This window comes from Maylandia zebra, linkage group LG18, assembly GCF_041146795.1.
Source record: "Maylandia zebra isolate NMK-2024a linkage group LG18, Mzebra_GT3a, whole genome shotgun sequence".
Lineage (NCBI taxonomy): Eukaryota > Metazoa > Chordata > Actinopteri > Cichliformes > Cichlidae > Maylandia > Maylandia zebra.
Window position 1 is genome coordinate 23,053,231 of NC_135184.1, and position 27,690 is coordinate 23,080,920.

Here is a 27,690-nt window from a genome sequence, read left to right on the forward strand (position 1 = left end):
TTCAATTCCATGTTTTATTCTGGTAGTCACAGAAATGTAATTCGCATATTTTGCTCTCTTTGGTTGACCTTGCTGAGTGCTGCTCCTGCTATTTCATTAAAAGTCCATGTAATAGGCTAATTGAATATTTTGGGGGACACAGGCACAGAGTGCTTGAATTTGCATCTTGTCTAAATGACATAAGACTAATTATGGAAGTAATTTTATATTTATATGAAATAAATTCTCCCCTGTCCAGTTTAAGATGGGTATGAACTGGAGTGCTTGGATAAATACAAGCATCAACAGAGAATCTGTGCCTATATTACACATGATGTTATCATGTGATAACATCATGTGTCGTGTTTTGAATTGATTAAAAATGCATTATTTGATACCTGTGCAAAACAACAACAACAACAACAACAATGACATAAGCATATATGATGAGAATGGAGGAACACAAGTACTTCAATATCCAGGACAATATATGAGTACAGAACCACAGAAAAAATATCCTCTGTTGTTTGTGAATCTGACAAGATTCACTGAAGTAGTCTGACATTTAATCATTTTATTAGATTAGATTTATTAGATCATCTATTATTTTTATTGAATTACATTTTTAATCATTTTAATTTAATGTTTTAATAAAACTTATACATGCCAATGCTACACTATTGTTTGGCTAATTCATGCTGTTCCAACAGCATGAATTAGCCGTGATTCAGACATACTTAATCACAATGAAAAAAAGATTTAAAAAAAATATATGTGATAGATGTTGTATATATGGTAAAAATTGGTCTTTTTAGCCTTTCGGTAGGTTCTTGCTAGACAACATTACAGCTTATAATATGCCACATATAATGCAACTTTTGTGGCTATTAATGACATGCCACTGTAATGCAATTAAAACAATAGGATGCTTTTATAAAGTGTTGTAGTGGCACAAATGCTAAGAATGGCACATTTTAACCCATTGCTAAGTGATGTCATTATAATATCTCAAATAGTTAAGAACTTTCAGGGGCCTCGGATGTACCTGTGTGCCAGGTTTGGTGGTTCAAGTCCTCATAGTCTAGGTCTAGGATGAGATTGCAGACAAATAAACAAACACAAAGACAGACAAACAGAACGAGATTTGTGGTGTATATATTAAGATATATAGTGCATATAGTAAGATTAACTGCAGATCCATCCAGTAAGCTCACATTTGCAGGAATAAAAGTTATCAAGTTTAATTAGTGGAGCTTATTTCTCAGCAACATTTGTCCCTTTAATAAATTGTCAGCCTGTCAGTTGACAACTTTTGTCATGACCTCAGCTGCAATGTAAGAGCTATAAAGAACCATCATACAAGTCAGTCTTTCCAAAGTTCTTGGATTTCCAGAGTTTTGTAATTGTAAAAAAAAAAAAGAGAGAAATATTAGAAATAATACATATACAAATACATATATTTGTGCCTTGCTTTTTCAGGCTGTCCTATCCCTGTACATTGTTATATCTAACAATTCTCCCTTTCATGTTTTTATGTTTTAAAATCTTTTAACGGAGAGTAGAGCAAAAGCATTTGAGGGTGTCAACAGTCTAAGACTCCCTGTTTACTGCCAGTTAGCTTTGGGTTTGCTGCTATTCACTAAATTAGATTCCATCCTCACGGTCCAATATACTCCTAATTAAGAGCCTCACACACACACACACACACACACACACACACACTACCTTAAGGCTGATGTGTACTTCTGCACACGGGTCTCAAGGGTCAATTATGGCAGTGTAATGATTGTAATTTGCTAATTTTCAGCCCATTATCCAGTTTTATGTCTCATGCAGTGGGTTGTAATTTAGTGAAGGAGCAATGACTGCTTTGGCCGTTGGTTGATAGATGATAGTCAGCACTAGAAAAGGGGAGCTCTGTCATTAATAGTGCCTAGGAATGAGCTGTCATGTCACCACCAAGCCCACACACAGGGACCGAGCAGAGGACAAGAGGAGAGACTGCCCTTGCCGCATTGCCTTTGGTTGCTGTGAGCTTATACTGTATTTTTTACCTTATGGATAAACTGAAAGCTGTAAACAAAATTCAGAATTTCACACTTGAACCAAGTGAGTCAGTGTTATTTGTCCCATCCAGTCAAAACTGCAGTTATGTCATTCAAATATCTTTTCTTTCTTTTTTTTGTTGACGAATGTGCCCACTTTCCCCCCACTACCCTTGCTAATTATTTTTGCCCATTGTGTTTTTCACACATGTTGACATTCGGTCCACAGCACAGGGCTAAATCATCTCTGAAGTGGTCGCACAGGATCTGACAGCTGAGCAAGTAAAATACGATTTTTGTGCATCTTTGCATGGCACCATGGCTTCTATCTGCTGTTAGGAGAAAAGGGAGGAGAACCCACTTTTTCCAGAAGTGCCAGAACGTTTGAAAGGCAATTTCAAACAAGTGACAGAGTAATGGATGAGGGCAGCGGCGGCCATCAGTCAAGTGCTGCACAAAGCTAAGTCAGAGTTCCAGCTAACATATACTTATAACCACTCTCCTACCTCTGCACTACCTGCAAATGACTCAATTTCCCTCCCTGTTGTTGGAAATGACTTTGAAAAAATGTGCAAAATCCAAATACCTTCCATGAAGATGCTAAGTATTTCAGAAATCCTTTGGCAATGTCACTTGGCCACTGAATTAATGCCAGGTAGTTTGTGTATGTATTGATGTTATGACGTGCTCATGAAGCAAATATTTTGGAGTGATTATTGACATTTTCTCACTAACATGATCTTAGTGCATGCATATATGGCTGTATTTTGTCTATGACTTTCTCAATGGGACGAGATAGGGTCAGGAGATGCACAAACATTATCACACATACAGCATTTATTAACATGTTTTTCAGAAAGATTTTTTAATAAATCCCAGTTCTTTGGATTTTCCTCTATATTATGGTCATTTTCATTTTACATCTCCTTCACATAACTTTACACTCGCCAGAATTTGAATCCTCGATGGAATTTGTTTCGACTCACCACTAAAAACAGAATGAAGAAATTGAAAAGCACCAAAGGTCTGTATGAGTATCGAATAATAATGATTTGTGACTGCTGTTTCAGTTTAAATTCTAAACAGACCAATTAAAGAATAATAATAAGACACAGTGTTCTTATTATTATTTTTAAAAAGTACCGTATTACATAATGCAGCATTTTACTTAATCACTTGCCAAAGAAAGTAATTTGTTACCAAATGTGGCAAAAGTACAGACTTTCTTTACGTAAGCAGAAGTACAGACACCTGGGTTAAAAAATACTCCAGTAAAAGTACTGAAGCAACTTTTTTTACCCAAGTAAAAGTGAAAAAGTACAGACTCTGAATTGTACTCAAAGTAAGAAAGGAAAAAGTTGCTCCTCGAAGGATGTTTCTCATAACAATTTTACAATTAAATTTTCACAGACCACGTAAAGTTACAGAGTAGGATCGCTGAGGTGAGTAAAAGCAACACTCTGCTGACTCAGTGACTGCAGGGCTCCAAACCAGGAGCTTCATGGTGTGGGTTTCCGTGGCTGAGCAGCTCTTTTTGGTTGCCCTGTACTTTTGTCCATGTCGTATATTCACTCAAGGTAAATGCAGATCAGCTTCCCTTTAAGTGTACACTTTCAGGAAAATCTCAATGAAAAGATAAACGCATGAATCACCGATTTGTTTTCATTTTATTTTTAACAGAGATGCTTATGCTCATTTACTTACATTAAATAAAGATAGCTCACTTCCAGCAAGATTTAGGTTGTTGCAGTCTTTCAGCAAACTAATATCTCCAAAAGTACTCTGAAAAACTAAAGCTGAGCACCCTCATGTGCTAATACTGTTAAAACCACCTGGAGCTCTGCTGAGCAGCTGCTGAACTAATTTATCATTTCCAGTAAGGTTATTAGTATTCATTCTCAGGTTTTATCTAATGTTACACCCCTGAGGATTTCTTTGTCTCTGCTAATTGTGAGAGGGAGGATAAAGCCAAAATGAAAAAAGAGGACGGATGGGAATAAGGAGGTTCCTCCTCCTCCCATGGCACAAAAGGATGAAGACAATCTAATATCAACCCGTTCCTGCCCTTCTAAGACCTTTTGCTGACCTTTTCTTGTCATTTAACTATCACGAGTGGGGCTGTCGCTGTGAGGTGATGAATCTGTCAACTCGCAGTGCGTGCGCGTTGGGTGTTATATATGATGATTTTGGCATAATGGACGAAATTTCATACAAAATCTAATTAGTGAGACATCACTAAATGTGTTAGTGGGTAGTCATTCAACGGCAAAATATGGATGGAAGTCATATCTCTGTATCTATATCTATCTATATCCTTCTATTTCTACATCTATCTGTCTATCTATAACAAAGTAACAAACTGTTCAAGCTACTAAACTATTAAATGCTAGTCTATCATATGGAATTGATAGTATTTTCTATGCTAATGCTTTACATCATGATTAAAATGTTATGTAAAAAACACTTATTCAACAGTCGCAGAGAACAAAGTAAACCAACTGGGATGTTGACTCTTTTAACACGCCACCGATCAAACTCTGTTCCACAAGCAGGATGTGCGTTTATGTGCTTTGTGCGTATGCATTATTTTCCTTTAAAAGAAAATTGTGTTTCTGTCTAGCTAATTAAATGCTGTTACAGTATTCACAATAGACAAAACAGATATGACAGTTATGAAAAACTCAAATCTATTGTTACTGCTGTTCCAGTTTCACACTGTGATTCATGGCTGTATAAATGAATGGAGCTGTTCTCTCTAAAAACAAAAAGACACTTTTACATTTACTTCAGCTGAGGAACTGCCAAATGATCAAACATGACAGCAGCGCATGCATGAGCTATTGCCTGCTGTCTTTTACGACTAACATACGCAGCATGCAGAGATCAATGAAAGTTGACAGATTAGGTTATCTTAACCTCTGCAGCATATCAGAACTACACTGCTCATTACCTTCTCTTGAGATGTTTTCTCTGAATTTACCGTCCTGATGAATGCTACGTGCAGTCTCGCCCCACAGGCGACCCCCCTGCTGGCCCGCCTGACTGATGGTTCAGTGATGTCATTTTAATAAGTGTGTATTAGCATGCAAAAGGTCTCCTGTGGATCTGAATTGGCACCTGTCAGATTTCATTGATGTGATGTTTGCTTTAACGCGTTCTATAGTTAAACATCTATAACATAATGTGTAAAATGATTATGTATCTGTTCGCACCAAATAGGAGGAAGACAGAGTGCCTGGGGAGATTAAACAGAGAAACAAATGAAATGGATAAATCTATCTGCTTTGTTTTCCATGGTGCAGTCTGTTCACAGATTGCAAAAGCCGACGAGTAAAACCTTCTGTTTGTGTAAAACTGTGTTCAGATTCAGCAGCTCTACAGGCATTTGGATAGTAAACAGGAAACAGAACATAAGTGTACGCTATCTGATAGCTTAGTGGGTTTTGCAGATGACCACACGAGTTTAAGTCTGACCTGCAACCTTTTGCTGGGTTTCTTTCCCTTCATCCCTCCCCACTTTTCTGTATATCTTTACCACTCCACTATCCACTAAATGTAAAAATGCCCCCAAAAATGTTTTAAAAAACAAAACAAACATCTAGTAAAAAAGATAAGCCTTTATTTGTAGTGAAGATAAAAACCACAATTCAAAGGATGGTTAAAGTGGTAGAAAGAGCCTTTAAATGAAGGAATAAAGACAGCTGTTCATTTACCCTTCCATCATAGAGGCCTGATAGGATAATTTAATAAATGCTCTTGCATATTAAAATATGCTTTTAGTAGGTCTTACTTAATATATTCTCACCGGCAGCTTCATTAGTTATACCTTTATAATACTGGACTGGACTCCCTCCTGCCTAAAGAACAGCCTTATTCTTTGTAGCACAGATTCAACAAGGTGCTTGTTGATTTCGGGCCATACTCATATGAAAGCTGCAGATTTGTCGACTGCACGTCCATGATGTGACTCTCCAATTTCTCCACATTCCAAAGATGCTGTATAGGATTGAGATCTGGGAGGTCATAAGAGTACAGTAAGCTTAATGTCAAGCTCAAGAAACCGTTTTGAGAGGATTTAAGCTTTGTGACATGGTGTGCTAGTGTGTTGGAAGCAGCCATAAGAAGATATGATCATAAGATGATGGACATGATCAGGAACAATACTCATGCATGCTGTGGCATCTAAACAGTGCTCAGTAAGTACTACTGTAGGTTGCCCAAAATCCATCCATCCATGCATGGATGCATGGATGGATGGATGGATGCATGCATGGATGGATGGATGGATGCATGCATGGATGGATGGATGGACACACACCAATTAGTTAAACTGCAGGAATGTCTTAAAGACATAAAGACCTGGATGGCTTCTAACTTTCTGCTTCTTAATTCAGATCAAACTGAGGTTATTGTACTCGGCCCTGAAAATCTTAGAAATATGGTATCTAAGCAGATTCTTACTCTGGGTGGCATTACCTTGGCCTCCAGTAACACTGTGAGGAACCTTGGAGTCATTTTTGACCAGGACATGTCCTTCAACGCATATATTAAACAAATATGTAAGACTGCTTTCTTCCATTTGCGCAACATCTCTAAGGTTAGAAATATCCTGTCTCAGAGTGACGCTGAAAAACTAGTTCATGCATTTATTACTTCCAGGCTGGACGACTGTAATTCATTATTATCAGGATGTCCAAAAAAACTCACTGAAAAGCCTTCAGCTAATCCAAAATGCTGCAACAAGAGTGCTGACAGGGACTAGAAAGAGAGAGCATATTTCTCCTGTTTTGGCTTCCCTTCATTGGCTTCCTGTTAAATCCAGAATTGAATTCAAAATCCTGCTCCTCACATACAAGGTCTTAAATAATCAGGCCCCATCTTATCATAAGGACCTTGTAGTACCATATCACCCTATTAGAGCACTTCGCTCTCGCTCTGCAGGCCTACTTGTTGTTCCTAGAGTATTTAACAGTAGAATGGGAGGCAGAGCCTTCAGTTTTCAGGCCCCTCTTCTGTAGAACCAGCTTCCAGTTTGGATTCGGGAGACAGACACTATCTCTACTTTTAAGATTAGGCTTAAAACTTTCCTTTTTGCTAAAGCATATAGTTAGAGCTGGACCAGGTGACCCTGAATCCTCCCTTAGTTATGCTGCAATAGACGTAGGCTGCCGGGGGATTCCCATGATGCATTGAGTTTTTCCTTTCCAGTCACCTTTCTCACTCGCTATGTATTAACAGACCTCTCTGCATTGAATCATATCTGTTATTAACCTCTGTCTCTCTTCCACAGCATGTCTTTCATCCTGTCTTCCTTCTCTCACCCCAACCGGTCGCAGCAGATGGCCCCGCCCCTCCCTGAGCCTGGTTCTGCCGGAGGTTTCTTCCTGTTAAAAGGGAGTTTTTCCTTCCCACTGTCGCCAAAGTGCTTGCTCATAGGGGGTCATATGATTGTTGGGTTTTTCTCTGTATCTATGAAGCGCCTTGAGGCGACTTTTGTTGTGATTTGGCGCTATATAAATAAAATTGAATTGAATTGAATCCATCTAGTTCAGGATTAGAGGCTGGAGCCTACCTCAACCAAATAGTGAAGGCAGGGCACAACCTGGAGAAGTCACCAGTCTTAAACTTCTGTAAATAACAGCGCAGGCTGCCTGGGGTTTTACAGTGCATCTTTATCTTTTTAGTGAGAGAGCAGGCCTTATTTTGAGAGTTCCTGGATCTCAACATCAGTTCAGTTTTTAAACTGGCTTTGACAGTTATGCACTTGTCTTACATTTAAGAAAGATGATAGCACAAAGGCCAGAGAAAAGTTAATTATTAGCTGCAGCAGACAAGCACAAATTATTGCATATACCATGGATTTGTGTCATGTGTACCAATGTTCTGGTTCTTATATAGTGCTTTACTCTGAGCACTCAAAGCTCTTTATACAACTTGCCTCAACTTGAGCTAGACTGACGTCCAATGAATAGCAGGGATCAAAGTGAATCAAAGTGTCCAGCATTTAGACTGGAAAAGGTTGGCAAGTAGCAGAAGGAATTCTTGTTCCTAAATTTCTCTGTCTTTTAGCTTTAATAGTTACAGATCTAACATAGGCCTGGCCACTGAGTAGCATGTGACCTCTGAATAAATAAATTATGTCAAACATGCATTTATTGAACAAAGTCAGCTGTTTGAATACTGAGGGTGACTGTATGGAGCACGTAATTAAACTTTTCCGATACATGCTTTTAGTGTGACAGAGTCACAGAGATGATGAAAATGTGATTTAACAGTCATGAAATCCGTTCATGAAAGGAGGTTTGTGAGAGCATCTGTGTCAGTGTGTCTAAGCTACTGAGCCATGTCCTTCTCTTCTCAGTGTGCCGCTGAGCTGACGGAGGTCATAGTCAGAGCCACAGTGACATTTACAGCTCAGAGGCTTATGGAAACTCCCTGCTGTACCTGGAAATCTGTAATTATCTCACAACTAGCCTGCCTGCAGCCCAGCAGAAGGGTGTCAAAAAATGCACAAAGAAACAGAAGCACAGTGATTTGAACGTCACTCATAAGAGGTGTGATTTGGTTGAAAAGATAATGAACAGATGATGTTCAGTACAAAAAGGTTAATAGGAGAGCAGGTAGGCTTCGGGGAATTGGTTCTTTTTAATGAGAGTTTTTCCTGTCTCCTGCAGATTTATAATAATCTTTTATAATTATAAAACAGAAAAAGAAGATATTACTTTTATCTGCTTCTAATATAAGGGGAAGAAAATGCTTGAATGATTTGACATACGATAGCAACATGGACCTGCCTATTCGGATGTTGGTCAGTCGAGTTTCTGTCTGTCAATTAATGCATCATATTCAGCCAGAGGCTGACTCACTGTCTCTGCTACTACTGACATTTGAAATGTCTTAGCAAATATTGAATGGGTAGCAGTGAATTTTGGTACAGATATAGCCTCATCAGGGTGAGTTGCAGCAGGTTTTGTGATGCCTACATAGTCCTGTGAAGAATCAAATACACCCTTATTGCTTCCAAAGCCATTAAGAGGGTAAGCACAGCCAGGTGCTGTTAATCCGTTACACTTGATTAATTGATCGTCAGCAAGTGTGAGCACCGCTGTAATAGCAGAATTTTTCACAGTTTGATGAACTGGTCAGGTGTGTATTAGCACAATGCCGCAGTCCTCCCAGGAGTGGACGTCCAAACAAATTCACCTTAAAGTCAGGCACGTCCGACAGATGAGACCGAAGTGGAGCTGTTTGACCATAATGGATAGCACCATGTTTGAAGAAGCCCAACAAGCACAAGAACCTCACACCAACTCTCAAACTTGGCGATGGAGCGATGATGATTTGGGCTTGTTTTATAGCCGCATTGCCTGGAGACCTTTCGGTGATTAAGTCGGCCAGGAAGATGTGATGCCGTCTGTCCTTAAGAGAGCTCTGCATTAATGAATGCCCGAAAACCTCAATTGACTGAAGAACAGTGGGCCAAAATTCCTTCACAACAATGTGAGAGGTTGATCGTTTCACACAATTCATTAAAGCATTGTTGCTACAGGTGTTTCTACAATGATGGAGGTGGCACTTAAGTCTTAACAGTACTACATGCAAACCTTATTTTTTTTCACATGACTAGATTTCATCCATAACTCTTTAAGCTTGCAAAGCTGTAGATGCGCAACTGTTGTTTCTGTCAGTCCTAATTCAGAATAGATCTGTTTAACTAAAATAAATTTGGCTGACATAAAAATATGCATTTTTCTACCTTTGACCAACAATTTAGGTTTAATTTATCAAAGCTTTCAAAGAAAATCTTGAGAGTTGACATGAGTGCTTTTTAAGTTGTAAACCTGTCTAGTGAGGCTTAATTGGAGCCTTTTGAAAGTGTTAGGATAGAAAAAGAGAGAATCTGAATGGATTTATGGTTTAAATTGATCGGTGTTGCACTGTTTTTGTGTTCCAACCCAGAGACAAACAACGTGAAGAGGGATGCCCTGTGACAGCTGGGATAGACTCCAATGCCCCTGTAACCCTGAAATTGATAAGTGATCTTAAAAAAATGTCATATATTATTATGACTGTAAAGCAGCATGATCCTGGCCAGGAGCGTGTTTAAATATAAGCTGCTGCGTGTGTGATCAGTGAAAGAGCAGGAAGCTATTAAATTGTTAGCTGGTGACCTATATTAAACAGCAGCTGACTGAGGTGCAGAGGAGGAGGTGATGAGGGTGAGTGAGAGTGTAGACACATGAGTGTGTGTGAGGTGTGTCAGGGGTGAAGGAGGGCAAGGCTGAGTGGTGCATCTGAGTGCTGATGTTAAGAGCTAAATAACTGCTTACCGCTGTGAAAGCTACTGCAACGGAAGGGAGATGAAGCATGGGGAGGAGAAGGTGGCGAGGAGGAGGAGGAGTAGAACCATGATGAGATACTCAAGAGGTTGGTAGTGTTATTTATACCTGCTTTAGTTATCTCACACACTGGTATTTCTCTGTATACTTCCTCCCGCCTCCATCTCCCCTACAGGGTCTCTGCCCGCTCTGCCTCACTTTTTAATCCACTTCTCTGACCTCTTCTATTCTTATGCTATTGATGTAATTCAACTTTTTTTTTTTATCTACCCATCTTTACTGAACAAGTTTGCTGTAAAAGCACGCGGCTGAAGCATATAGTACTCAAACTATCATCTTTCTATCACTGCTATCCAGGTGTTTGAGACTGTGCCTCATTCAGCGGTTAATGGTTTTAGGCACTTAGGCCAAAATGCTCTCCTCTTCAGCATTAAAGTCACAGCTGCATCTTCACTGACAGCAACAGTTCATCTGGTGAATTCCAATCCCACAACTTCAGTTTCCAATAAACACTAATTGCATCACAGACCTCCAAAGCCCCTAGCAGAATGAATGTGTATTGTCTTTGATAATGAATTCTCCCCATTCCTATATTGTGTTGTCTAAGGCATCAGCAGTCCTGGGTGAATAGATAACCTAAATGTGTGTGTGCTTGTGCATTTGCGTGTGTGCGTCCCATTTGTGTAAGCTTTTACTTTGTCACCCTGAGGTCAAGTGGATGGTGCGACAATCTCCCAAATGCAATTAGGAAGTGGCCGGCTATCTAAAGGAGACTCTGATGAATTACTCCTGCATGTCTTTCTTTAACTGACTTGGAGTTAAAGTGGCAAATAGATTCACCCATACACAGAGACAAACTGCACATTGTGTGAATACCGAGCTTTTTACTGCATTTCAGCGTGCCAAACAGGCTCTAAAGAATTTATAGCATTGAGATTGTTATCTCCTCAAAGTGGGACTATTTATTGCAGAATTTTCTGGAGGAGAGTGAGATGAGAAAATTGATTCTGGTGCGTTTGCATTAGAAGACATTTCAGAAGTAATTTTAGCTCAGTTTTAAAGAGGTAAGAACTCTTCTTGATTTATTTTCCCAATTGTCCTTGTTTGCAGTATATGTAAAGAGATGCTTTCATTCACTATACCAACCAATGGAGGCTTGTGAATCGAATACTAAGCTTACTTAACAAGCCTTGGTTACTTTCTAATTAGTAAGCCTTTCTTCTAGCAGTGTGGTCTTTTAGTCTGAAGTAGTGGAATAAAGCTTGAACTGAGGACCTAAAAATCTCTATAAAATGCAGTGACAAAAGAACCACTACTAATATTGATAACATCGCCTCCCATCCACTGCCAGGTGCTCGGTGTCCTCTCTGTGTCTTCACCGAAACCTTCGGAGACAATCCTCTTAATGCCAGCAGGGAAAGGCTTATTATAAGGCCATGAACCTTCATCATCCTCTTTCTCTCTTTTGCATTTTGCTCTTCCAACCCTACTCTCTCAAAACAACAACAGTAAAATAAAAGTAGCTGGAGAGGAGAGCTCTTTATAATGTTCAACTACTGCATCTATATTGAATCTCTTCGATATGTATTTCCAATAAAACTAATGTGTGTGTGTAGATACAGAGCTCTGTCTCATCTAGTATTTACTGGACTGCATTAGACTGTATAGCTTTGAATTGCTGAGTATAGATGGAGCATTAGTGGTTAAAATAATGTCCTTAAAAGTACAGTTGTTAAGTCTGAAGCTGGCAAACTAGTTGGAACATCTTAAACAGTTCACAGCTTATGGTGACAGAAGACTTATAGCACATTGTTTGCTCAGTCACTATACAATCATCCATGTGTGATTCAGAGCAAGCTCTGTCTTCATGAACTAATTTATAACTACAATGAAATTCACAAATGTTGTAAAAATCCAACCAGTTACCAAGGATCCGGTGACCTTGCTAGACTGCAGGCTACGAAGTTCCTAATTTAACAGAAACATAAATCCCCTTTTCTCAGTGCATTTCTATTATTTGCAAACTGCTACCGGATACCTGACCAAAGGCACACAGCTCAAGCTCTTATCTTTCTGCATGAGAAAAAAAACCCTCATAGCGAAGGAAAAACCAAGTCCCATTAAAATCTGACACTGAATAAAGCATTCAAAATGATTTCTGATTTTATTCAGTGGGTGTTTTGTGGCGCACACTGTGCATATTGGGCAGCATGTTTGTACTTAATTCATAGAATATTTGCAGAACATTGGGTGCATAAGGAGGCGTGAGGACTGTAACACTACTCAGTTACACACACAGGTCTGACTGAGTGTAGTGTTAGAGTTTATCTGTGGGCCAGTAGTGGGATAAAGTGTAATCCATCCATTAATTAAACTTGAGGGGCAAGGGTGACCGTGAGATCAGTGCTGAAGGCAAGAGAGTGAAGGAATCGAGGCTTAAAACCGCCTGATACTCTGCTTAGAAACCCTCTTTAATCAGGGTCTTACAGCTTCCTACCACACATACACACACACACACACTGTCACAGTAAAGCTTTTGTGTTTCCCGCTCTGCACAGAGTCAGACAAATGTGCACAGACACACCAGATGGAGTCACAACAGTATTTGATTAAGAATAGGAATTAACATGATTGAAATTTCTGTTTCTCTGTTGAGGCTTGACTGAGAAAGTGGGTTCATATAAGGCTTTCAGTACTTTAGAAGTCACTACTTGAATTTTTCATAATCCTGTGTGCATTGCGTTATGAACCTAAAGATGTTTTCAACAGAGGTGACCAATGTTTCCGTGCTGTCTTTGGGTGTCAGAATGGGAATTTTCTACAAGCTTCCAGATGAAACCTATGACCTATGGTTTGAAGGTATATGGAAATGCATATAAAACGATCACCAACTCAATATTGTATTGCAAAAAAAAAAGCAGAAGAGTGTGCAGAACAAACTATTATGATGCCACTAAACCAAACTGCTGAATACGTAGAAATTTGCTGAATTAAAAGATTTAAAATTATGCTGATTATGTATTAAGTACAAAGCCATCAATTACCTCCAGGTGTCCAGGATTTGTTCCAGCTGAGAACAAGCAATTATGAATTAAGAGGAGTATTTCTTTTTCAAAAACCTATGATAATAAATAATGAAAAAAACACTGTATTTCTGTTACTGGGATAATTTTAGGGAATAATGCCAGAGATGATCTGAAGTTATGCAGCACTTTTATTACACTTAAATGTTTTACTTAAAAAATGTGTTCAGTAAGAAATACATCAAAATTTGATTTACTTGAAATTAATGTTATTATGAAATAACATCGTCACTTTGTGACTAGATAACCCTTTATGTATAAAGGGTAATTGTTGTTTTTTACTTGTTTATTGTCTATTATTTATTTTCTGAAATGAAAAATGACATGAAAAGGAAGAGAAGAAAGAAATTTAAATTGCATTTCTTGAATGTTTTGCTGTAGATTTCACGTTTAAGCATCAGTGTTCGTAGATCCTGATTGCTGCGTGTATTTAAAGTACTTAGTAACAGTCACTTCTGTAGTAAGTCATTCACATCTGACATGTTACAACTGTTCCACTGTTGCTTAAGTTTTGAAGCCCCGTTAATTAATTAATGTATCAAAACGAACTGTCATTTAGCTGCATGTATGCAGTCACCAATCACATCTGATTTCTTAAAAAAACACTAAAAAAAGTTTGCTGACTTTTAAAAAACCGTTAAAAAAAAATAAAAACAAAAACTTCAAAAAGCTTTTTTCTCCCTAACCCTAACCCTGTTATTTTCACAGTGCTGTTTTAATTAAGCAGAGCCATTATGAGCCACGGGGTCATAACAGAGGAGTCCGGTAAAACCTGTGAGTGCTTTTATAGCACCTAATGTTCTCGTTTCATTAACATCCATGTGGGTTATCAATCATCCAGTTCATGGTGAGTGGTTGAAAAGAAGGCAAAGAAGAGAGGTTTTAGATCTTCAATTCTTAACCCTCTCGAGGCAGGCGTTGCCGATTTGCAACAGTTAAAAACTAACAACCTGATTACCCCACATACATATTTTATGAGTTTTTTTTACTCAGAAGTACCACTGCAGGACTTGGTTGTGCATTAGCAACAAAAAGTTTAATTTAAGCCTGAGAGGGTTAAACAACTGATGGAGAAACCTAGATATTTTAGGGGATAATCCAAAGTTCAGCTGCCTTCTTTTTAGGCGCTCAAGAGTTCTTGTTTCATTAATCTGGATTTTGTTTTCTATTAAGTGGCACTGTCTCTAATTCCTAGTTTTTAAGGAGTGGTGTAACATGTTTTTTAATACAGACCTTTTGTGATGTATGGTTTGCAAATAGTGGCACTGACAAAAAGACTGGAGGTGACAGAGCTGAAGATATGAAGATTTTCATTAGCAGCGACGAGAAGGGACAAGATTAGTAATGAGCACATCAGAGGGAGAGCTCAGGTTGAGCGGTTTGGAGAAAAAGCTAGAGAGGCATGGGTGAGATGGTTTGGACATGTGCAGAGGAGGGATAGTGGATATACTGCACAAAGGATGCAGAGTCCAGGCTGTAGGCAAAGAGGAAGACCTCAGAGGAGGTTCATAGATGTAGGGAATGATGCAGGGGCCGAGGGTTAATGTGACAGAGGAGGATGCTAGGGATAGAGTGAAGTGGAGGCAGATGATCTACTGTGGTGACCCCTAAAGGGAGCAGCCGACAACACAACAGTCTGTAAACGAATCTCAGTCAGTTGAACCATTTGTTATATCTGATTCCCCTGCTATCTCTCTCAACTTTTCTTATGAATAAAGGCTCAAACAAATACACAAAGTTTCTCGGTAAGTCTATATCTGTGGCACACACACACACACACATACACAGAGGAACTTTGTTTAGCAGTGTTTAGTTATCATATAGACTATCACATTATCACTTTACAAGTGATAATCAGAAAACTATGCAACAAACAGACTTATCTGCAAAACATTTAGTGCACAAATTCAATTTAGAAACTTTTGCAAACTCAGTACATGAAGTGGAGGAAGTAGAGACTATAAGACATTCAAAAAGATTCAAAAATACATTCTGGAAAAACTTTTTAGGTCAAGCAAGTTTTATGATGGGCCATTGAGATGATACAGTGATGGCTATCTGGGAGGAGGAGCAGAAAGAGCTGATTTAGCCATTTGGACCTAAAGTTAAATTCTTCTTTTAAACAAGCTGCGTTTGATGTGGTTAAAATAAAGATTGAACAGAAAGTGTGAGCAGTCCAAAATATAGAAATGAAAGTTAAAAGAAATGAAATGCTCTGTCAAGTCATGCAATTTGCAGCGGGAATGCGCAAATTTGTTTTGGCTCCTTGTGACAACGTGTTAGCTTGCAGGGAATCATTTTCTCATTAAATGTATCCTTACTGTCCCTTTCCATTATTTTGGCAATTTAACATCCCAAGAAATACATGTTCCCCGACAGCTTGACATTTTGTGTCGATGCAGTTTATGCCGCTGAAGCATGCAGTGGAGTACCATCTATTTTAGATGATTGTTATTATCGAGCCATTTTTTGCTGACTCTTGAATTTTCCTCTCTTCCGTGGCGACGGGCCAGCTCCCTGAAGCAAAAATCTATGCATTTGGATATTTACTTTGAAAACCGACCCTTTTTCGCTCATGGTGTGCACGCCAAAAGATTGGGCTTCATTTCATCCATGCACGGCAGAAGGTTGAAATTATAGCATTCCCTCTGCTGATGAGGAACAAACTAAGTGGCGGGAAAGAAAATCTATATATGCATGCACATTATTAGGCTTGCATGGATGGGTGTGTGTGTGTGTGTGTGCGCAAAGTACTTCCTCCTCTTCCCTCGATCTCGCGCTCTCGTTCTTTCCTTGCTTCGTTATAAAGCTCTGTTTGGTTCTCGTTTAAAATGTAATCCAAAAAAACGCATTGGTCAAAACAGATGGAGCGAAAAATGTATTTCTATCCAACCTCCAAGCTGTTAAGTGGAAGTACCTTTTCCTTCTTCTACCACTAAGTCAGCACTGTATTAAAATCACCCTATCTGGGCATATCTGAGACTATAGGCCTGTCTGTGCATGTACCGGCATGCTTATTTCCCTTTTTCAAATATTGTCTTTCTACAAATGCAAATTGTGTCCCACTGTGATATTGAGAAACTTGTCATTTCTACAAAATTTAAAAGGAGGACAATTCAGGGGCTGGGCATCTTGAAAATTCATAAGGGATCAAACTTTGAAGAGGACTATGTTTGGCTTCACCCTAAAGCAGATTTGCAAAGTTGAATCAGGTTAAAAGGATCTGTGTGCATGAGAGTGGAGAGGAGCTAAAGTGGAGAGAAGCCAGCGATGACAGGGAGCTTTGTCTTTGTGTTTGTTAGTGGCATTTCCTCTATGTCCCACTCTGTTCTGAGATATCAGCCAGCACAGGGTCAGAGCACACCAGCTTTTCATTGCCTCCGCAAAAAAGATTTCCCAAATCCCTGAAATGAACACTTGTGCCGGGGGATGAATGCCGCAGACGAGGCTAGAGTCACAAACACACAACACAATACACTGCCAGAGTGTGGTGTAAACACTTTGCAGACAGGACAAATTCACTCCTTTGTTGAGGTGGCGCAGCTCGACACAAATCAGAAATTATTTTTTCTCTTAACTACACCCCGGGAGCTCCGCAGTGTGATTTTGTGAGCTGCTCATGCTGACAAAGATTCCTGTGTCCAGAAATGGACTGAAATGTGAAGTGATAGCCAATCTGTAAAGAAAAATGCCAGCAGTGTCTATTGTTAGTTTTGCTTCATTACCCGCAGTTTGATTCATCTTTAACTATCTGAGCTGTTGGGTGGCTACTGCTGTGTTTGAGAAAATGGCTGGGAGGAAAAAAAAAACAAAAAACAAACAAAGCAAAATAATAAGATTTTTACCAACAGTGTCATGAAAGAAAATTAAATGAATGAGGAGAGAAGAAATATTTCCCAAAGCTTTCTTTTTTTGTTGTTTATTCACATAATGTGGACTTAAATTGCTTGTAGGTCTGATAGTTGTGCTGACTGCTTTCATGTTAAGTACCCATCAGTGTCTGTCCACTGATGAACCACATGCTGCGCAGATGTTGACTCTGTGTTGCCTTTGTCTTCTTCATCTTTGTGTCTATTTTTTTAAAAGAAAGATCAAAAAGAAGGTTTTTATTAGCCACCTAGCTCCTACTCGAAACTATCTAAAAATCAGTGTCTTTGCACTTCAAAAAACAAAAACAAAACAAATACTCACTACTTCTGACTGTGTAATCCTTTTAAATGTAACATTTCCTCATTTCTGTTCCTCTTAGGGGAGATTTGTGCCTTTAAGATCAATGGCGATGATGCTCCATTTGAGGCCGTGGTGTTGAATCGCACATCAGGAGAAGGAGTGCTGAGAGCCAGTAGCCCTGTGGACTGTGAGAGCCAGAAAGAGTACACCTTTATTATCCAGGCCTATGACTGTGGGGCCGGCCCAAGTGGTGCAAACTGGAAGAAATCCCACAAGTAAGACAAGCTGCGACTGTTCATGTGTCTGCATTCGATTTAGCTTTAATCAATAAAACGTCATTATGTTAAAGATTCTTTTTTATAGTGCGCCAAACATTTCAGGAAGTGTCTTGTTTATTTGTGCTTTTGTGAAATTCTGTATATTTTCTGAAAACTCTCTTATGAAAATGTAGTATTAAAACTGTCACATACGGCGCTGCCTGTTATTATTTATCTCAGTGTGACTCATTTGTGTAGCTGCAACTATAGCTGATTTATAGGGGGTGGACAAAACAACGTCTTACAAATAATAGACTTTATCTTCAAAATATACATGTCAGAGTTACAAAGGCAGCTGCTCAAGTGAGTCACATTAACTTCTGGGAAGCAAACACAACAAAACAATGCCAGTGTTTAAAAAACAGAAAAACATCTCCAGCAAAGTCGTTGTCATAAATGCAAACTGTGCAAATGTTTTGAGCCACCCCTGATTTCTTTATATTTCTTAGGTGGTAACAATAATAATAATAACAATAATGATAACAATGGTGGTAGTAATGGGAAATAAGTGCATATAGGACTAAAAACAGAGTTTGTACAAACTTAATAAGTTTGAAAGTCAGTATTTGGTAACCATCTTTCGACGCAGCATGAACTCTCTTAGGGAAACCTTCTTGCAATTTCTTAAAATAACTTTTAGTAATAATTCTCCAGGCTTCTTGAAGGACAGTCAAAGCTCTTCCTTGGATGTTGGCTGCCTTTTGTTCTGTTCAGAGTGTCTGGGATCGTTGTCATGTTAAAAAATGAAGCCGTTGACAATCAGATGCTTTCCAGACTGCTTATTGCTTATAGCTCTTTGGGAATGACCTTGCTAGTGCAAAAAATAATATTTTATGCCTGTGTCATTTTTTATAGATTCAACTAAAGAAATTTTAAAATCATTTATACAGTTTAAAATTTACATTCCTCTAAAAATGGACCAAAAAAAGGTCTGGACTGATAACTGTAAAAAAGTAGCCAAAGTATGTCGAGAAACTTTGAAAAACTTAAGACCACTTTTAAATGTTGCGAGCAAGTCTGGCTCCTTGGAAACGAAATATTTAAAATAAAATGAGGGGTGACTCAGTACTTTGCCACAGTACTGTGTTTATGCAATGTCTGTGGCTTTGCATTCATTTGAATGTAGGTTTAGCTTTGTTTATAAATTCCTTCATAAATTACACTGCGAGTTACAAAAAAGAATAACTGTGATAATGAGATTGAGTCTTTCTTCTCCTAGTTCCTTTCTTCTGTTGTTATTGTCTCTCAGTCCTTTATACTCTAGCAGTCACAGCTGTTGCAGATATGTCTGAAGATATGTCCTCCTAATGCTTTGTCAATATAATGTCTGTCTGTAAACTGTGTAGCGGTGCTATGTGAATTAGATTGACAGACAGGCAGACTGGCATGGACAGCAGCAAATCAAACCCTCTGGTTCTCCAGTCAGAAGCACCAAGCAGCTAAAATAAGACACCGCTTATGGGAGAAGAGCGAGAAATGCAGAGAAATTTATCAGCTCAGGGATCTGTGATGAATTTCTTTAGTGGGAGATGAATGACACAGACTGTACCCTGTGTGTGTCACATTATCATGGCGTGACATTCTAAATAGGCCTCATTAAGCTAATGTCATTAATTAGCCAGATGTGCTTGCTCAGATACGGTGGGAGTTGCTGGCAGCAAAGGTCACCGGTGAAGAAAACTTCATGATACATCTGCGTTATTGCTTCATTTATATACTTTAGTGCACAAATGTTATCTGAGAGCTGCGTTAACCTTCCAGCTGATGATATTGTGAATTCAGAGTTGAATGTAGGGAGAGGAAAAGCAGGTGCGAGAAAAATTTGAAGCTTAAACAACAACAACCCAGCTTTGCAAAACATTCAGGGGATGAATCTGTGCTTTTTCCCTAGCCTTAGTCTTCCTATTTACCCATTTCAGCTCCACATTAATTACATATTTTACCTAGTGTGTAATCCCTCATACCAGCATCTTCTGTCTTCTACTTTTTCTTACATCCAGAGCTGTAGTTCACATCCAGGTGGATGATGTCAATGAGTTCTCCCCAATCTTTCGGGAGTCTCTGTACAAGGCATCAATAACAGAAGGAAAGATCTATGACAGCATTTTGCAGGTATCAGTTTTCTGTTTTTATCATTGCTTTATTGTTAAAATCAGTATGTCAGATAAATGAATATGGTCTAACAATGCCACAAGAAGCGTACACAGCAACAATGTTATTAGTTGTGTTTGTGTTGGATTAAAGTGTATGTTGGTTGTTAAAGGTGGAAGCCTGGGACCAGGACTGTTCACCACAGTACAGCCAGATCTGCAACTATGAAATTGTGACTGCCGGGACGCCATTTGCCATAGACCGCAATGGTAAGTGTTTTTGTACATGCGTGGCTTATTGTCTGGCTGGAAAGTGATATGATTAGGAGCAATCACATAAAAAATAAAAATAAAAATTGGTCATTATTAACATTTCTTTTAAGTCAAAAACAAAAAATGATAAAAAAAAAATGTTTTGATGATAAAGGATTTAATTAAATGGTAAGAACATAAAGAATTGACCGAATAGGTTCAGGCTGAAGCTTTAGGTACTCACACCTGCTGTTTTCTAACTGCAGTAAATATCACCAGAAACATCCCAAAGAACATAATAAATCAAGAAAAAGCATTAAACAAGTAGAAAGACTAATATTTCATAAACAGTGATAATCATACCTCACTGTTATATGTGTTTATGACCTGAGTTTTAAACACACAGATTTTTAATTCCCTATCACAATCACTCAACGCTTTTTACAGATATACATCTTTTTTAAAATATTGATCTTGACCTTGCTTTTTTAAACATACCTTTGAAACAGCCTCTGAATACGTCCTGGAAAGAGATTATTTTGTGCTTTGTACATTATCAGTGCAGTGCAGAGATCAACTAAGTCATAAAATATTAAAGCATGCAATTTAATAAACAGTCTTTTGGTTGGTTTATAATAATCTGATCTATTTATAATTCATTTAGCTTTCATTTAGTGTGTGAATGTGTGTGTGAATGGGTGGATGACTGGATATGTAAAGCGCTTTGGGGTCCTTAGGGACTAGTAAAGCGCTATATAAATACAGGCCATTTACCATTTACCATTTCTTCTGTAGCAAATAAACTGAATTGATGTGATGTGATGTTTCCCCATACCTTCACACAATAGGTAATTGTGAAACTTTCAAGGAACAACAGAGTATGTGTATATATAACTTTTAAAGATATTGTTAATGTTATATAATATTAGTTTTTAAGGCTTTTATGTTGAACATTTGGGAATTGTTTGTGTGAACCTGTCGACATAATTTAAAGTGAATTACCACACTCAAAAATGTAGTGTGAGCCACTCTTGTGAAATTCTTTCAGATGTTTATGAATGTTTAATTCACTTTTACTATATTCAAAAGCTGTTCCAAACCTTTCCCCAGTGCAATATAAATTTGTGTCATTAGCAAATAAAGCAAATATTAACAATTTCGACATGCTACATATGTCATCTATGTACAGTATAAACAGCATAGGGGCCAGCACAGAACCCTGTGGAACCTCACAAGTAACCGTCACTAAATCATAGTCAGCATTATTTATACATCTATACTGATATCATTCATCTAGGTAACAATATAAACATAAGCTGATTGTCTCATTCCAGTTCTTGCATAAGTATTTTGTGCTCTAAAGCTTTTTGAGGTCACACAGTGTATTTCTTGTTATCCAGTGCGTGTGTTACATCTTCTACTCATTGCATTACAGTTAAGGAGGAAGACCTATTTGCTTTAAACACAAACTAACAGTCACTTGATAGAATTGTGTATTTCAATCCTTCCAGCTCTGGGAAGTGGAGAAATTGTTCTTTAATTGGATAATGTGTTTTTCTTCACTTTTATATATTGGAATGGCTTTTGTTGTGTTTTCTTGGAAATATACTTGAAACAAATGACTGTAGACACGCTACACAAGTTTGTATTGACAACATCTTCATCTACACCTTCCTTGTCTCTTGACACCACAATCTTATTGGCTAAGCAGTTACGATAGTTTGCTGTTTAACTTCTTTTTAAACTACTTTAACTCTTTTTTTTTTTTTTTTTTTAAAGACTGTTAAACACTCATTTTATGGTAATAGTCAATTTAATTTAGTCTAATAGCACTTGTTAATTTACTTTAGATGTCATATATTTAGAGCACAAAAGCATTTTGCCTGGAGAATAACAAAATATAGTGTATTTTGATATAGTAGTGGCTCTCCACCTTACACCTTACTGTATTTGTAGCGCAATCTCTTATTTTGTTGGTAAAAATCATTTTTAATTTTTATCATATGAGAAATTTTTTATATTTCCAATACAGTTACTCTAACTTTAACGGCTGTGAGGTTCTTGTCCCACTTGAACACAAACAGAATGCCCAATGTCTTCAAAAGAAGAAAACTATTCCTCAGCCATACATGTAATACTGTGATCTCAGCCAGCTGAAATTTGCCAAAGACGAACATGAGACAGCCCGAGAATGCTCCGAAGACTTTAAAATGAATAATGGAACGGGCCATGGAGAACAACTTTGTGTAAAGGCATAATATCGAGGATGATTTTAAAGTAACGCTGTCTGCTCAGCAGATTAATGTTAATGCAACAATAAAATACATCTTGAAAAGGGAAAAACAGACAACTGTGAAATATTCCTTTTTATTGGAATAATACTGTAATCCATGAGGTAGCTTTTTATTGGTTCATAGCTCAAAAGTTACTTGACAGATAGCTGCCTTCCTCTTAAATTGTTTTGAGTTTTCCCGTGTTCCTTTGTGGCTTTACGCCAGTCCTACTTGACTGGAGGAGTGTATTTTATTTTTGATTAAGTGCTATTCTGAGCTTATCAGCCTATATAAAATTTCAGCTTTGGGATTTGCACTACTGTCTCTCTGAGCCTGCACATCCACACTGATCTGTGTAATCCAAACACACACATACACTGCTTTCTTTACTGTATCTCCCTCTCTTAGGTTCGTATTTAATATTTTGTCTTATTACTTTTTGAGTTCAACCTCCTGGTCTTTTTCTCTCAGTCTTTTACCGTTGTCTGGCTCATTCAATTTAAAGCCCTTACAGGCACAATATTATTGTTCGGAAGAAACATATTAGTTAGACTTTCTTTATAGAGAAATACTAATTTTGTGAACTGAGAGAAGTGCAAGACAAGATAAAGCGTAAATGGGCTGCAGCATGTAGTTCTGCTAATGGATGTGGCGTAAACTGTAATCTTAAAATTAGACAGTAAATTTAGAATTAAAAATGATTGAACCCAAAGCACCATTGTTTAGACTGGTATAAATAAATGGGCTTCAAGCCAATGTTACATGGGGTAAGATGTTGCAGCAGCTCTTTAGAAAAGAACATCCTGTTTTGTGATTACAGATACTACTATTTGTACTCATTCATCCTTCTTTAAATGAATTCAAAATCATCTGTAAGGAAATATTTTTTTAGGTATTGATAAATAAAATTAGAAAGTTTTACTTCATATTCTTTTTGACTGCTGACACTGACATAATTTACTATAATATTGCTTAGATCTGTGCAGACATACTAGCAATTTAGAATGACCAGTGGATAATTTATTCTCATATATAATACTGAGCATTGCTTTATATTTTACTGGATAAATGGGAAAAGACGCAGGGAGTTTTGCAACATGTGCAAGCATATGTGCAAATACAGAATATAAGACAACAGTTCTAACAAGCTTGAAAGTCAGCATTTTGTATGACCACCTTTATTATTTCCTAACATTGTCAAACTGAGGAATGAACCTGTTGCTTTCCCCCCACGTTTTTCCATCTGCTTTAGATTTTTTTTAAGGCCTGCCATGTCTTACTTTCTCCTTCACTTGTTCAGTGTCTGAGATATGTCAGTATTTCAGCCGATAGCGCTTTAGAAATCATCTGTCATCTAATCATCTATCTATTTATTTCATGCCTGTCAAACTGTGTTATCAGCCCTTTCAAAGTAATGCAAACCTTAAAGGGATATTCCAGCCTATTGTTACTGTATTTTAAAAAGCATCATAGTACTCAAAATCAGTGCAGGACAAAATATCAAAGTATTAATAATATGACGACTCATTAGATATTGTATTTATATGACATATTTAAATAAAACGATTTTTTTCTCTAAATGTCTTCATTTTTAACCTTTTTAATGTTTAACTAACTTTCTTAACTCTCCTGGCTCCTCTTCATATTAGGTCAAAAAGTAAATTAAAAAATTATGTTTAATTTGCTTATTTGGCTTCTCTTTAAAAAACAAAATATGAAGATTGTTGCTTTAGGTCACATTGATGCAGAGTCATTACACTCATTTTATTTCATTTTGTTAAACAAAACTATTACCAAACTGCTAAACTAAACTAACTGATAAAGTGGTTAAAAAATTATAAATCAGCCACCTGGAGAAAGGTTCTCTGCTAATAAACAGAGATGGGAAATTGTGCTTTACTGTTCACACCAGCAGCAGCTCAAACGCTCACTGTTGGAGTTTTTGGTAAAAACTGTCTGATTCTGACCTCCTTGCCTTTCTTCCTCTGACATTTCTCTTTTTTTTCTTTCTTTCTGTTCTCTGAACTGATTTTCTTCTCTGCCAGCAGCTAAGCCTCCAGATGCAGCACAAAAATAGTTTCAGTTGTCTTCTGGGGTCTGAAAACACAGTCCTTAATGCCAATGTTACAATAATCTCTCCAAATCCAAACCAAGTTTCCCAAATCAGTAAATATGTACGCATCAAGCTGTCACAAGCTGTCAAAAAACCATCATAAAACAGAAACATTCAAAAAGCTTAAGGACAGCATTATGTCAGAAAGGTACATTACCAGCATGAACTTTAACAGAGAATATCAGAGGAAAAATGTGAAATGCTAATAATTATCTTTTACAATTAGCTGGCAGTGAGTCACCCAAGGCCTCTTATTGAAAATGTACAGGCTCGTGGCATCTCCTCTTCTCAAAGCGTTACCCTGGTGACAGGTGAAGATAATCCATCAGTGTGGTTTTACATTTACTGTTTACAGAGAGGTTTTAATATTCAAATGTAATACAAGGTTACTGGACCTTGAGTTTTCAGTAAAAGGCTTCAATAAGTACAAAGAGCAGTTTCTTTAATGCCAAGTCGTTTCCAATTATTGCTCAGTGGGAACCGCTGCTTGCTTTGTTATTGCCAAATACAACAACACAACAGCTTTTTTCCTCCGCTGGTGAAAAATCCTAATTATATTTCCATTGTGTTTTTGTTTTCCGCAGGTAACATCAGAAACACAGAGCGGCTGAGTTATGACAAACAGCAGAGCTACAAGATTATGGTGACGGCCTTTGACTGCGGTCAGAAGAGGGCGAAGGAGGATGTGGTGGTGCATATTGAAGTAAAGCCTGTCTGCAAACCTGGATGGCAAGGTTAGATGAAGAAATAGTCCCTTAAGTATTTGCATGCTACCTTAATTTACCTGCCAGTAATGGACAAAACTGACTTGCATCTGTATTTGGATAAAATATGCTTACACTTTTCCTAAATGTTAGCAGTGGCCTCAAAATTGATGGAGGCAATTCAGTGAATTTTCTGTTTTTTTGGCATATCCTTTCCCTCAGGGGAATTCTCTTATTTTAGAATCAGCATCTCTCGAGGAAATCAGAGACCTGACAAAAAACCTCCGAAGGGGAAGTTGACTAGATTGTGGGTTTTTTCTTCCTCCTTTAACATGGCAGCAGCTTGGCATTCGAGTCAGCCTGTCTCCCCTGCTGCTTCACCTGTCAACACTGACAGCATCTCAGGAGTCAAGTTCACACAGGAATGAAAGAGGAAGACAGAGAAAGATAAGAAGAGAGAGGGGAGATGGGGAAGAGGAAGGAGGAAAACTCGAGGGAGGAAAGGAAGAAACAAAGTTACAGTGAGGGAGAGAGGTGATGGGTATTCTTACAGCTTTAATCTGACCAGTATACAGCTTACTGTGTAGCTGATGGTAGGAAACCTCAAAATGTACCAGGTAGCTGTGGTTCTGTCTGAAAGAATGTGTTTCTTTAGCCCGCGTTGGTTGTGTTGTTTTTATATCTACCACGACCATATCTAACATCTAACCCATCAGGAGCTTAAATTGATCCCCATCATATTCACAAAGGTTTTGCAAAGCTGAAAGATAAAGTAAGCCAAAGCAGCTATTATTTATCCATGAACCAGCCTGCTCTTTGCCAATTTCTAAGTACACAGAAAATCCTGTGGGGGGCTTATTATTTTCTGAACTATTTTTAGGACATTTTAAGCTTGTGTTACTGACAGTGCAGCAATGACAGCAAACAAGAGACACAGAGTTCATGACCATTGTCTTAAATCTGAAGCCAAGGACACAAGTTGTCTTTGTATATCTTGAGAAAAATGTGGTATTTAAATAAAAAATACAAACAAAAAATTGCAGAGGTGGTTTACGAAGTTTTTCAAGCCGTGAAGACTGCAGGTATGAACATCAGGGGGGCATCACAGGGAAGCTGAGTAGCTTCTTTATATCTTGCAAAGATGGCAAAAGAAGCCAGCAGGTCGCTAAGTACTGTAAACATAACTAAATGAAAGTGATCTAGATTAAGAGATTACAGTACAGACGGCTGAAGATCTTTAGTTTGAGTCCCGTATGATTCATTTTGACCAAGGAACTGCTTTGGCTACAGTTTAACAGTTTAAGATACTTTAGTGTAACGTTTTATGATCCAAATTAATTCACGTTTGGTTTATTACTATAGATAAAATATTGGTGTAAGCAGATCTTTCATAGATTAAAGTCCAAGGTAAGCAAAATCCATTAAAACCAGGAAACTAAAATCATGATGAGAAAGACCAGGCAGAAACCAAAAACACAAAGGGCTAGGAGAAACCAGGAGGAAAAAATTAGAAGACATAAGGGAACAAACACAAGTATAAGACGGGACTATAAATACACTGGGAGCTGACTGGCAAATGACAGTTGGAGATAATCATGTAATCAGGGGGAAGACAAGGACGGGAAGGAAAACTGACACAGTTCATGAAAGAAATCTAACCTTCAAAGCAAAACAGGAAGCGACCAAGAGACACAAACTAAACAAGGAGACAAGAATAGTCACTTAAACATGAAGACGGGGAAAAGGAAGCACTGGAGGACAAAGGCATATGACATAGAAATGAATCAGAGGGGGCAATGTATACAGAAAAGACTGAAACAACAAACACAGTGTAGGACCCAAGGCCTGATACAAGTCAAACACTTAAAACTGGAACAGGAGCCAGAAGGCAAATTATACTGCACTAATGTACTCAGCATACAGGTCTTCAAAGCCTAAACTAAGTATAAAAAACCTCAAACACTAGAATAACAGTAAAACTGAGACAGAAACACAAATGCATATATATTTCCTAAGAATGTAAAACCCAAAAACAACACAACACCTTCAGGCGACGACAATCACTTTGACATAAGTTGGCATTAAATAAATCATATTAGTCCAAAGGGATCACACAAAAATACTAAAAAATAGTGTGATTTCAAGTGGTTTTGGCTGTGGGGTAATTTATTGAGGGATGTGTAATACTGAGCGCAACATCACACAAGATAAATATAATAGAAACACTAATTATTTCTAAAGGTCATCTCCATGTCATAGGCATTAACACAACAGGACTAAAGAAAAAACTAATTTAAGAATACAGGAGTCGTGTCTATTTTTATA

At 37.9% G+C, this 27,690-nt stretch overlaps 1 protein-coding gene across 1 annotated transcript in view; it reads left to right on the forward strand.

Moving 5' to 3' along the window:
* The window catches only part of clstn2a (calsyntenin 2a), a 162,300-nt gene that overhangs the window by 99,741 nt on the left and 34,869 nt on the right, over nucleotides 1-27,690 (forward strand). Inside the window, exons 3-6 of the mRNA XM_004542435.4 lie at nucleotides 17,696-17,891; nucleotides 19,934-20,045; nucleotides 20,197-20,293; nucleotides 25,246-25,395. Coding sequence (XP_004542492.1) covers nucleotides 17,696-17,891; nucleotides 19,934-20,045; nucleotides 20,197-20,293; nucleotides 25,246-25,395 — 555 coding nt within the window. The remainder of the gene's footprint in view (nucleotides 1-17,695; nucleotides 17,892-19,933; nucleotides 20,046-20,196; nucleotides 20,294-25,245; nucleotides 25,396-27,690) is intronic.